The sequence below is a fragment of the Oncorhynchus keta genome, chromosome 10 (assembly GCF_023373465.1).
Source record: "Oncorhynchus keta strain PuntledgeMale-10-30-2019 chromosome 10, Oket_V2, whole genome shotgun sequence".
NCBI lineage: Eukaryota > Metazoa > Chordata > Actinopteri > Salmoniformes > Salmonidae > Oncorhynchus > Oncorhynchus keta.
Window position 1 is genome coordinate 249,938 of NC_068430.1, and position 12,563 is coordinate 262,500.

The window sequence follows — 12,563 nt, forward strand, 5'->3', positions numbered from 1 at the left end:
ATGGATAACAGTGATAGGTCTATAGATTAACATGGATAACCGTGATAGGTCTATAGATTAACATGGATAACCGTGATAGGTCTATAGATTAACATGGATAACCGTGATAGGTCTATAGATTAACATGGATAACAGTGATAGGTCTATAGATTAACATGGATAACAGTGATAGGTCTATAGATTAACATGGATAACAGTGATAGGTCTATAGATTAACATGGATAACCGTGATAGGTCTATAGATTAACATGGATAACCGTGATAGGTCTATAGATTAACATGGATAACAGTGATAGGTCTATAGATTAACATGGATAACCGTGATAGGTCTATAGATTAACATGGATAACAGTGATAGGTCTATAGATTAACATGGATAACCGTGATAGGTCTATAGATTAACATGGATAACCGTGATAGGTCTATAGATTAACATGGATAACAGTGATAGGTCTATAGATTAACATGGATAACCGTGATAGGTCTATAGATTAACATGGATAACAGTGATAGGTCTATAGATTAACATGGATAACCGTGATAGGTCTATAGATTAACATGGATAACCGTGATAGGTCTATAGATTAACATGGATAACCGTGATAGGTCTATAGATTAACATGGATAACAGTGATAGGTCTATAGATTAACATGGATAACCGTGATAGGTCTATAGATTAACATGGATAACAGTGATAGGTCTATAGATTAACATGGATAACCGTGATAGGTCTATAGATTAACATGGATAACCATGATAGGTCTATAGATTAACATGGATAACCGTGATAGGTCTATAGATTAACACGGATAACCGTGATAGGTCTATAGATTAACATGGATAACCGTGATAGGTCTATAGATTAACATGGATAACCGTGATAGGTCTATAGATTAACATGGATAACCGTGATAGGTCTATAGATTAACACGGATAACCGTGATAGGTCTATAGATTTACATGGATAACCGTGATATGTCTATAGATTTACATGGATAACCGTGATAGGTCTATAGATTAACATGGATAACCGTGATAGGTCCATAGATTAACATGGATAACCGTGATAGGTCTATAGATTAACATGGATAACCGTGATATGTCTATAGATTTACATGGATAACCGTGATAGGTCTATAGATTAACATGGATAACCGTGATAGGTCTATAGATTAACATGGATAACTGTGATAGGTCTATAGATTAACATGGATAACCGTGTATGTCTATAGATTAACATGGATAACCGTGATATGTCTATAGATTAACATGGATAACCGTGATAGGTCTATAGATTAACATGGATAACCGTGATAGGTCTATAGATTAACATGGATAACCGTGATATGTCTATAGATTAACATGGATAACCGTGATAGGTCTATAGATTAACATGGATAACCGTGATAGGTCTATAGATTAACATGGATAACCGTGATAGGTCTATAGATTAACATGGATAACCGTGATAGGTCTATAGATTAACATGGATAACCGTGATAGGTCCATAGATTAACATGGATAACCGTGATAGGTCCATAGATTAACATGGATAACCGTGATAGGTCCATAGATTAACATGGATAACCGTGATATGTCTATAGATTAACATGGATAACCGTGATAGGTCTATAGATTAACATGGATAACCGTAATAGGTCTATAGATTAACATGGATAACCGTGATAGGTCTATAGATTAACATGGATAACCGTGATAGGTCTATAGATCAACATGGATAACCGTGATAGGTCTATAGATTAACATGGATAACCGTGATAGGTCTATAGATTAACATGGATAACCGTGATAGGTCTATAGATTAACATGGATAACAGTGATAGGTCCATAGATTAACATGGATAACCGTGATAGGTCTATAGATTAACATGGATAACCGTGATAGGTCTATAGATTAACATGGATAACCGTGATAGGTCTATAGATTAACATGGATAACCGTGATAGGTCTATAGATTAACATGGATAACCGTGATAGGTCTATAGATTAACATGGATAACAGTGATAGGTCCATAGATTAACATGGATAACCGTGATAGGTCTATAGATTAACATGGATAACCGTGATAGGTCTATAGATTAACATGGATAACAGTGATAGGTCTATAGATTAACATGGATAACCGTGATAGGTCTATAGATTAACATGGATAACCGTGATAGGTCTATAGATTAACATGGATAACCGTGATAGGTCTATAGATTAACATGGATAACAGTGATAGGTCTATAGATTAACATGGATAACCGTGATAGGTCTATAGATTAACATGGATAACAGTGATAGGTCTATAGATTAACATGGATAACCGTGATAGGTCTATAGATTAACATGGATAACAGTGATAGGTCTATAGATTAACATGGATAACCGTGATAGGTCTATAGATTAACATGGATAACCGTGATAGGTCTATAGATTAACACGGATAACCGTGATAGGTCTATAGATTAACACGGATAACCGTGATAGGTCTATAGATTAACACGGATAACCGTGATAGGTCTATAGATTAACACTGATAACCGTGATAGGTCTATAGATTAACACGGATAACCGTGATAGGTCTATAGATTAACACGGATAACCGTGATAGGTCTATAGATTAACACGGATAACCGTGATAGGTCTATAGATTAACACGGATAACCGTGATAGGTCTATAGATTAACACGGATAACCGTGATAGGTCTATAGATTAACACGGATAACCGTGATAGGTCTATAGATTAACACGGATAACCGTGATAGGTCTATAGATTAACATGGATAACCGTGATAGGTCCATAGATTAACATGGATAACCGTGATAGGTCTATAGATTAACATGGATAACTGTGATATGTCTATAGATTAACATGGCTAACCGTGATAGGTCTATAGATTAACATGGATAACCGTGATAGGTCTATAGATTAACATGGATAACCGTGATATGTCTATAGATTAACATGGATAACCGTGATAGGTCTATAGATCAACATGGATAACCGTGATAGGTCTATAGATTAACATGGATAACCGTGATAGGTCTATAGATTAACATGGATAACCGTGATAGGTCTATAGATTAACATGGATAACCGTGATAGGTCTATAGATTAACATGGATAACCGTGATAGGTCTATAGATTAACATGGATAACCGTGATAGGTCCATAGATTAACATGGATAACCGTGATAGGTCCATAGATTAACATGGATAACCGTGATAGGTCCATAGATTAACATGGATAACCGTGATATGTCTATAGATTAACATGGATAACCGTGATAGGTCTATAGATTAACATGGATAACCGTAATAGGTCTATAGATTAACATGGATAACCGTGATAGGTCTATAGATTAACATGGATAACCGTGATAGGTCTATAGATCAACATGGATAACCGTGATAGGTCTATAGATTAACATGGATAACCGTGATAGGTCTATAGATTAACATGGATAACCGTGATAGGTCTATAGATTAACATGGATAACAGTGATAGGTCCATAGATTAACATGGATAACCGTGATAGGTCTATAGATTAACATGGATAACCGTGATAGGTCTATAGATTAACATGGATAACAGTGATAGGTCCATAGATTAACATGGATAACCGCGATAGGTCTATAGATTAACATGGATAACCGTGATAGGTCTATAGATTAACATGGATAACAGTGATAGGTCTATAGATTAACATGGATAACCGTGATAGGTCCATAGATTAACATGGATAAATGTGATAGGTCTATAGATTAACATGGATAACTGTGATAGGTCTATAGATTAACATGGATAACCGTGATAGGTCTATAGATTTACATGGATAACCGTGATAGGTCTATAGATTAACATGGATAAATGTGATAGGTCTATAGATTAACATGGATAACTGTGATAGGTCTATAGATTAACATGGATAACCGTGATAGGTCTATAGATTAACATGGATAAATGTGATAGGTCTATAGATTTACATGGATAACCGTGATAGGTCTATAGATTAACATGGATAAATGTGATAGGTCTATAGATTAACATGGATAACTGTGATAGGTCTATAGATTAACATGGATAACTGTGATAGGTCTATAGATTTACATGGATAACCGTGATAGGTCTATAGATTAACATGGATAACCGTGATAGGTCCATAGATTAACATGGATAACCGTGATAGGTCCATAGATTAACATGGATAACCGTGATAGGTCTATAGATTAACATGGATAACCGTGATAGGTCTATAGATTAACATGGATAACCGTGATAGGTCCATAGATTAACATGGATAACAGTGATAGGTCTATAGATTAACATGGATAACCGTGATAGGTCTATAGATTAACATGGATAACCGTGATAGGTCTATAGATCAACATGGATAACCGTGATAGGTCTATAGATTAACATGGATAACCGTGATAGGTCTATAGATTAACATGGATAACCGTGATAGGTCCATAGATCAACATGGATAACCGTGATAGGTCTATAGATTAACATGGATAACCGTGATAGGTCCATAGATTAACATGGATAACCGTGATAGGTCTATGCACAATTCACTACATATTGTAGGCATCTCTGTCACAGACAATTCCGAGTCATTAGGGAAAAGTATATCTTCTCCTGTCCTAGAGCCTAGGCTGTTATCCTATCCAGTCACCTTCTGTCCTAGAGCCTAGGATAATATCTTATCCAGTCTCCTTCTGTCTTAGAGCCTAGGATAATATCCTATCCAGTCTCCTTCTGTCTTAGAGCCTAGGATAATATCCTATCCAGTCTCCTTCTGTCCTAGAGCCTAGGATAATATCCTATCCAGTCTCCTTCTGTCCTAGAGCCTAGGATAATATCCTATCCAGTCTCCTTCTGTCCTAGAGCCTAGGATAATATCCTATCCAGTCTCCTTCTGTCCTAGAGCCTAGGATAATATCCTATCCAGTCTCCTTCTGTCCTAGAGCCTAGGATAATATCCTATCCAGTCTCCTTCTGTCCTAGAGCCTAGGATAATATCCTATCCAGTCTCCTTCTGTCCTAGAGCCTAGGATAATATCCTATCCAGTCTCCTTCTGTCCTAGAGCCTAGGATAATATCCTATCCAGTCTCCTTCTGTCCTAGAGCCTAGGATAATATCCTATCCAGTCTCCTTCTGTCCTAGAGCCTAGGATAATATCCTATCCAGTCTCCTTCTGTCCTAGAGCCTAGGATAATATCCTATCCAGTCTCCTTCTGTCCTAGAGCCTAGGATAATATCCTATCCAGTCTCCTTCTGTCCTAGAGCCTAGGATAATATCCTATCCAGTCTCCTTCTGTCCTAGAGCCTAGGATAATATCCTATCCAGTCTCCTTCTGTCCTAGAGCCTAGGATAATATCCTATCCAGTCTCCTTCTGTCCTAAAGCCTAGGATAATATCCTATCCAGTCTCCTTCTGTCCTAAAGCCTAGGATAATATCCTATCCAGTATCAACCCCCCTGAAACCCCAAATCCTGAGTCCTGAAAAAGTCCTAACTTTATTCTCTAATCTATAGGTTGCATTTTCAGAGCACATGTGACATCAGAATACCTCTATAACATTTACCTCGCTTCTGGGTGCTGTCTCGTATTGCTGCCCATATAGAGTTCAGGTAGAGAACGTGTGATCAACAAACGCTATGACAGGAGATATGGATGTTTTTTTAGGGTAGCCTAGTCGTTAGAGTGTTGGACTAGTAACCGGAAGGTTGCAAGTTGTACCCCCAAGGTACAAATCTGTCGTTCTGCCCCTGAACAGTTAGTTAACCCACTGTTCCTAGGCCGTCTTTGAAAATAAGAATTTGTTCTTAACTGACTTGCCTAGTTAAATCAAGGTAGAAATAAAATCAAATGTAAAAAGATATACTTTGATACTAAAAGAATTCCACTCTTCATCTCCCCGTTAGTCTTGGGCTGATCAGCTTTCTGTATAACCATCGACTCTATTTGGACAAATACAGGTGATATTCTGTCATTTGTCGAAGGAGGAAGTTTAGCAACTTTTGTCATTTGACTTTTGTAACTGCCATTACAAAGTTTTGTATGATTTGACAAAGCCTGTGCGCCCTGACCAGAAAACCCGCTGAATGAATTGAGGAACATAGCGCTCTGGAATTTATGAACGTCCTGTTTCACAATTTCATTAAGCGATCACAGATACTAAATATGAGTTTAATTTGCTCTAAAACCTTTACATAGTGGCGAGTCCAAGCAGACAAGGTGACGCAACGCGCCTCTCATTTTGGGAGGACCCTGGCATAGTGACCATCTTGGTTTTAAACGCTAGGACTTTTTGCTGTATTTTCTTGGACTCTCGGGATAAATATGAATTATTCCCAGAATTTAAACTTGGTAGATTTTCAGGAAAATTTGAACCCCTATTTACGAGTGATTTTAAAATGAATAAAACCTATTTGGGGAGTAAATTGTGACTTGTGGTCCTTCTATAGCTCAGTTGGTAGAGCATGGCGCTTGTAACGCCAGGGTAGTGGGTTCGATTCCCGGGACCACCCATACGTAGAATGTATGCACACATTGTGAGTCGCTTTGGATAAAAGCGTCTGCTAAATGGCATATATTATTATTATTATATTAAATGGCAACACCCTAAGCCCTATATAGTATAGGAATAGGGTGCCCATCTCTCTGTTGATCAGTTGGTAGAGCACGGAGCTTGCAACGCCAGGATCATAGGTTTGATTCCCGCTGAGGCCACCCATATGGAAAATATATGCACACCATGTGTCTGTAAGTAGCTTTGGATCAAAGCGTCTGCTGAGTGGCATGCAGCCGTAGCCTACCTTAGATGGTATGGCCTTTTGATCCTTCAGGTCATATGGGGTGAGGACCTTGTCAATGTAGTGGATCACACCGTCAGCTGTCACATAATCACTGGAGACTATCCTAGCGTCATCATTAATGTACACAGAGCCCTGAAAGAAGGGGGGAGACAGAGAGAAACTACGTTAAAGGACCAGTACAGTAAAAAAAAAAAGTGATTTCCTGTGTTTTATATACATTTCCACACTATGAGGTTGGAATAATACTGTGAAATTGTGAAAATTATTTTGAATGTCCTTTTAGTGTAAGAGCTGTTTGAAAAGACCACCTGAATTAGTTTTGGCCTGCCTGGTGACATCAAGTTAGTTAATAGACCAACACGAAAGAGAATAAAACACTTACGTAATAAAAAATGGCCATAAAAACCAGTCAGTTTTTAAGCTAGAGACCTGTCGGCCTTCTGTATCCGCTGTGGAAAGTGGCAGAACGAAAGCGCTGTTTGTCAGACCAGACGATATCCCAAAAATCGGTCTTCTCACGAAAACGGTTTGGCCTATAAACTAATATGACCCTTCTATGGAAAGATTAGGAGAAGTAGGCCCTTGTGTAGTAAACCTAGGAGAAGTAAACCTTCGAGTAGCAGTATTTGGAGAAGCAAGCCTTGTAGTAGCAGTATTTGGAGAAGCAAGCCTTGTAGTAGTAGTATTTCCAAGATGGCGTAGCAGTCAGACGTCTTGTCGTGTCGTGTCCCTTGTATATATCGTTTTTTTAAACTAATTTTTCTTCGCATATCTTTTAAAACATTTTGCTAAACCTCAACTTCTAAATACTCTCCTGCAACCCGCCTCACCCAATGTAGCGTGGATCTGCTTTTTTTTCTAAAGTATTTATATTTACTTCGGATCCGGAACCCCTCAACTGAAGCTAGCCAGCTAACTACCAGCTATCAGTCAGCAAACCATTGCTAGCGGTCTTCAGCTAACCGGTCATCAGCTAACCTTTAGCTCGGAAAGCTCTCGCCAGTTCGAACAACGCGACTCTAACCAGAGCATAACGGACCTATTATTTTTTATCCCCGGATTCCCACCGCAAACGGAACATTTTCAGCTGGATCTTCACAACTAGCTAACTAGCTAACCGCAACCCCGGATGATTACTCCTGGCTAGCGTTCCCACCCGGCCAGAGCTCCTGTGCTACCACCGAAGCATACTCCAGGGCTACAATATCCGGACCCATGACCGGTCTATCGATGTCAACGCATGAAGAGGCATAAACAGACTCACCCCATCGCGACGTCCCCCAAAGGCTTTCTAGCCCTTGCTATCTCCTTGCTTGCTAATTCGGCCTGCTAACTGCTAGCTTGTTTAGCCCCGGTCCGCTAACTGCTACCTTGCTCAGCCCCGGCCTACTAACTGTTAGCTTGTTAGCACAGGCCTGCTAACCGTCTGAATCGCCGCGTCCCAACCACTCACTGGACCTATATTTACTTTCAATCTCTTTTCGATTTTTAATTTGTTTATACCTTCCGGTAACCTGCCTCACCTAATGTGATACGGAATCGCTATTATTTTAAATTCTTAGAACACATTCAAGAACCTCCAGAAGCTAACCAGCTAACTAGCTACAAGCTATTTAGTCATTGTTAGCCACTGCTAGCGGCTTTTACCTTTTACCTTCTGCACAGCCAGCCAGTTTTTTAAAAACCTGGATAACACTCGCCAGTCCAGCTTCCCTGCCCCATCCACCGCTGCCCCCTGGACACTGATCACTTGGCTACATAGCTGATGCATGCTGGACTGTCCATCACGGTACTCCATTCTGCTTGTTTATGTTTTATCTGTCGGCCCCAGGCGCACTCAGGCTCTGTGTGTAGTTAATCCGACCCTCCCTGCCTAGTCAACGCCATTTTACCTGCTGTTGTTGTGCTAGCTGATTAGCTGTTGTTGTCTCACCTACTGTTTTAGCTACTGATTTAGCTAGCTCTCCCAATTCAACACCTGTGATTACTGTATGCCTCGCTGTATGTCTCTCTCAAATGTCAATATGCCTTGTATACTGTTGTTCAGGTTAGTTATCATTGTTTTAGTTTACAATGGACCCCTAGTTCCACTCTTCATACCTCTGATACCTCCTTTGTCCCACCTCCCACACATGCGGTGACCTCACCCATTACAACCAGCATGTCCAGTGATACAACCTCTCTCATCATCACCCAGTGCCTGGGCTTACCTCCGCTGTACCCGCACCCCACCATACCCCTGTCTGCGCATTATGCCCTGAATATATTCTACCATGCCCAGAAATCTGCTCCTTTTATTCTCTGTCCCCAACGCTCTAGGCGACCAGTTTTGATAGCCTTTAGCCGCACCCTCATACTACTCCTTCTCTGTTCCGCGGGTGATGTGGAGGTAAACCCAGGCCCTGCATGTCCCCAGGCACCCTCATTTGTTGACTTCTGTGATCGAAAAAGCTTTGGTTTCATGCATGTCAACATCAGAAGCCTCCTCCCTAAGTTTGTTTTACTCACTGCTTTAGCACACTCTGCTAACCCTGATGTCCTTGCCGTGTCTGAATCCTGGCTCAGGAAGGCCACCAAAAATTCTGAGATTTCCATACCCAACAATAACATTTTCCGTCAAGATAGAACTGCCAAAGGGGGAGGAGTTGCAGTCTACTGCAGAGATTGACATTACTTTGCAGGCTTACTTTCCAGGTCCATACCCAAACAGTTCGAACTACTAATTTTGAAAATGACTCTCCAGAAATAAGTCTCTCACTGTTGCCGCCTGCTCCCGACCCCCCTCAGCTCCCAGCTGTGCACAGGGCACCATTTGTGAATTGATCGCCCCCCATCTAGCTTCAGAGTTTGTTCTGTTAGGTGACCTAAACTGGGATATGCTTAACCCCCCGGCAGTCCTACAATCTATGCTAGATGCCCTCAATCTCACACAAATCATCAAGGAACCCACCAGGTACAACCATACATCTGTAAACAAGGGCACCCTCATAGACGTCATCCTGACCAACTGGCCCTCCAAATATACCCCCACTGTCTTCAACCAGGATCTCAGCGATCACTGCCTCATTGCCTGTATCCGCTATGGAGCCGCAGTCAAACGACCACCCCTCATCACTGTCAAACGCTCCCTAAAACACTTCTGTGAGCAGGCCTTTCTAATCGACCTGGCCCGGTTATCCTGGAAGGACATTGACCGCATCCCGTCAGTTGAGGATGCCTGGTCATTCTTTAAAAGTAACTTCCTCACCATTTTAGATAAGCATGCTCCGTTCAAAAAATGCAGAACTAAGAACAGATCACTCCAGACCTGACTGCCCTCGACCAGCACAAAAACATCCTGTGGCGGACAGCAATAGCATCGAATAGTCCCAGCGATATGCAACTGTTCAGGGAAGTCAGGAACCAATACACGCAGTCAGTCAGGAAATCTAAGGCCAGCTTCTTCAGGCAGAAGTTTGCATTCTGTAGCTCCAACTCCAAAAAGTTCTGGGACACTGTGAAGTCCATGGAGAACAAGAGCACCTCCTCCCAGCTGCCCTATGCACTGAGGCTAGGTAACACGGTCACCACCGATAAATCCATGATTATCGAAAACTTCAACAAGCATTTCTCAACGGCTGGCCATGCCTTCCGCCTGGCTACTCCAACCTCGGCCAACAGCCCCCCCCCGCAGCTACTCACCCAAGCCTCTCCAGGTTCTCCTTTACCCAAATCCAGATAGCAGATGTTCTGAAAGAGCTGCAAAACCTGGACCCATACAAATCAGCTGGACTTGACAATCTGGACCCTCTATTTCTGAAACTATCTGCCGCCATTGTCGCAACCCCTATTACCAGCCTGTTCAACCTCTCTTTCATATCGTCTGAGATCCCCAAGGATTGGAAAGCTGCCGCAGTCATCCCCCTCTTCAAAGGGGGAGACACCCTGGACCCAAACTGTTACAGACCTATATCCATCCTGCCCTGCCTATCTAAGGTCTTCGAAAGCCAAGTCAACAAACAGGTCACTGACCATCTCGAATCCCACCGTACCTTCTCCGCTGTGCAATCTGGTTTCCGAGCCGGTCACGGGTGCACCTCAGCCACGCTCAAGGTACTAAACGATATCATAACCGCCATCGATAAAAGACAGTACTGTGCAGCCGTCTTCATCGACCTTGCCAAGGCTTTCGACTCTGTCAATCACCATATTCTTATCGGCAGACTCAGTAGCCTCGGTTTTTCGGATGACTGCCTTGCCTGGTTCACCAATTATTTTGCAGACAGAGTTCAGTGTGTCAAATCGGAGGGCATGCTGTCCGGTCCTCTGGCAGTCTCTATGGGGGTGCCACAGGGTTCAATCCTCGGGCCGACTCTTTTCTCTGTATATATCAATGATGTTGCTCTTGCTGCGGGTGATTCCCTGATCCACCTCTACGCAGATGACACCATTCCGTATACTTCCGGCCCGTCCTTGGACACTGTGCTATCTAACCTCCAAACGAGCTTCAATGCCATACAACACTCCTTCCGTGGCCTCCAACTGCTCTTAAACGCTAGTAAAACCAAATGCATGCTTTTCAACCGTTCGCTGCCTGCACCCGCACACCTGACCAGCATCACCACCCTGGATGGTTCCGACCTTGAATATGTGGACATCTATAAGTACCTAGGTGTCTGGCTAGACTGTAAACTCTCCTTCCAGACTCATATGGAACATCTCCAATCGAAAATCAAATCAAGAGTCGGCTTTCTATTCCGCAACAAAGCCTCCTTCACTCACGCCGCCAAACTTACCCTACTAAAACTGACTATCCTACCGATCCTCGACTTCGGCGATGTCATCTACAAAATTTCTTCCAACACTCTACTCAGCAAACTGGATGCAGTTTATCACAGTGCCATCCGTTTTGTCACTAAAGTACCTTATACCACCCACCACTGCGACTTGTATGCTCTAGTCGGCTGGCCCTCGCTACATATTCGTCGCCAGACCCACTGGCTCCAGGTCATCTACAAGTCCATGCTAGGTAAAGCTCCACCTTATCTCAGTTCACTGGTCACGATGGCAACACCCATCCGTAGCACGCGCTCCAGCAGGTGTATCTCACTGATCATCCCTAAAGCCAACACCTCATTTGGCCGCCTTTCATTCCAGTTCTCTGCTGCCTGTAACTGGAACGAATTGCAAAAATCGCTGAAGTTGGAGACTTTATCTCCCTCACCAACTACAAACATCTGCTATCCGAGCAGCTAACCGATCGCTGCCGCTGTTCATAGTCTATCGGTAAATAGCCCACACATTTTTACCGACCTCATCCCCGTACTGTTTTTATTTATTTACTTTTCTGCTCTTTTGCACACCAATATCTCTCTCTACCTGTACATGACCATCTGATAATTTATCACTCCAGTGTTAATCTGCAAAATTGTAATTATTCGCCTACCTCCTCATGCCTCAAGAACTGCCAGGTCGCAGTTGCAAATGAGAACTTGTTCTCAACTAGCTTACCTGGTTAAATAAAGGTGAAAAAAAAAATTTTTTTGGGGAGAAGCAAGATTTGTAGTAGCAGTATTTGGAGAAGCCTAGTAGTAGCAGTATTTGGAGAAGCATGCCTTGTAGTAGCAGTATTTGGAGAAGCAAGCCTTGTAGTAGTAGTATTTGGAGAAGCCTAGTAGTAGCAGTATTTGGAGAAGCAAGCCTTGTAGTAGTAGTATTTGGAGAAGCAAGCCTTGTAGTAGCAGTA

The 12,563-nt window shown here is 42.0% G+C and overlaps 1 protein-coding gene across 3 annotated transcripts in view; it reads right to left on the reverse strand.

Moving 5' to 3' along the window:
- Nucleotides 1–12,563, reverse strand: part of stab1 (stabilin 1) — a 224,961-nt gene that overhangs the window by 76,089 nt on the left and 136,309 nt on the right. For all 3 annotated transcript variants that reach the window (XM_052526150.1, XM_052526149.1, XM_052526151.1), the window contains exon 49: nt 6,839–6,970. In XM_052526150.1, coding sequence (XP_052382110.1) covers nt 6,839–6,970 — 132 coding nt within the window. The remainder of the gene's footprint in view (nt 1–6,838; nt 6,971–12,563) is intronic.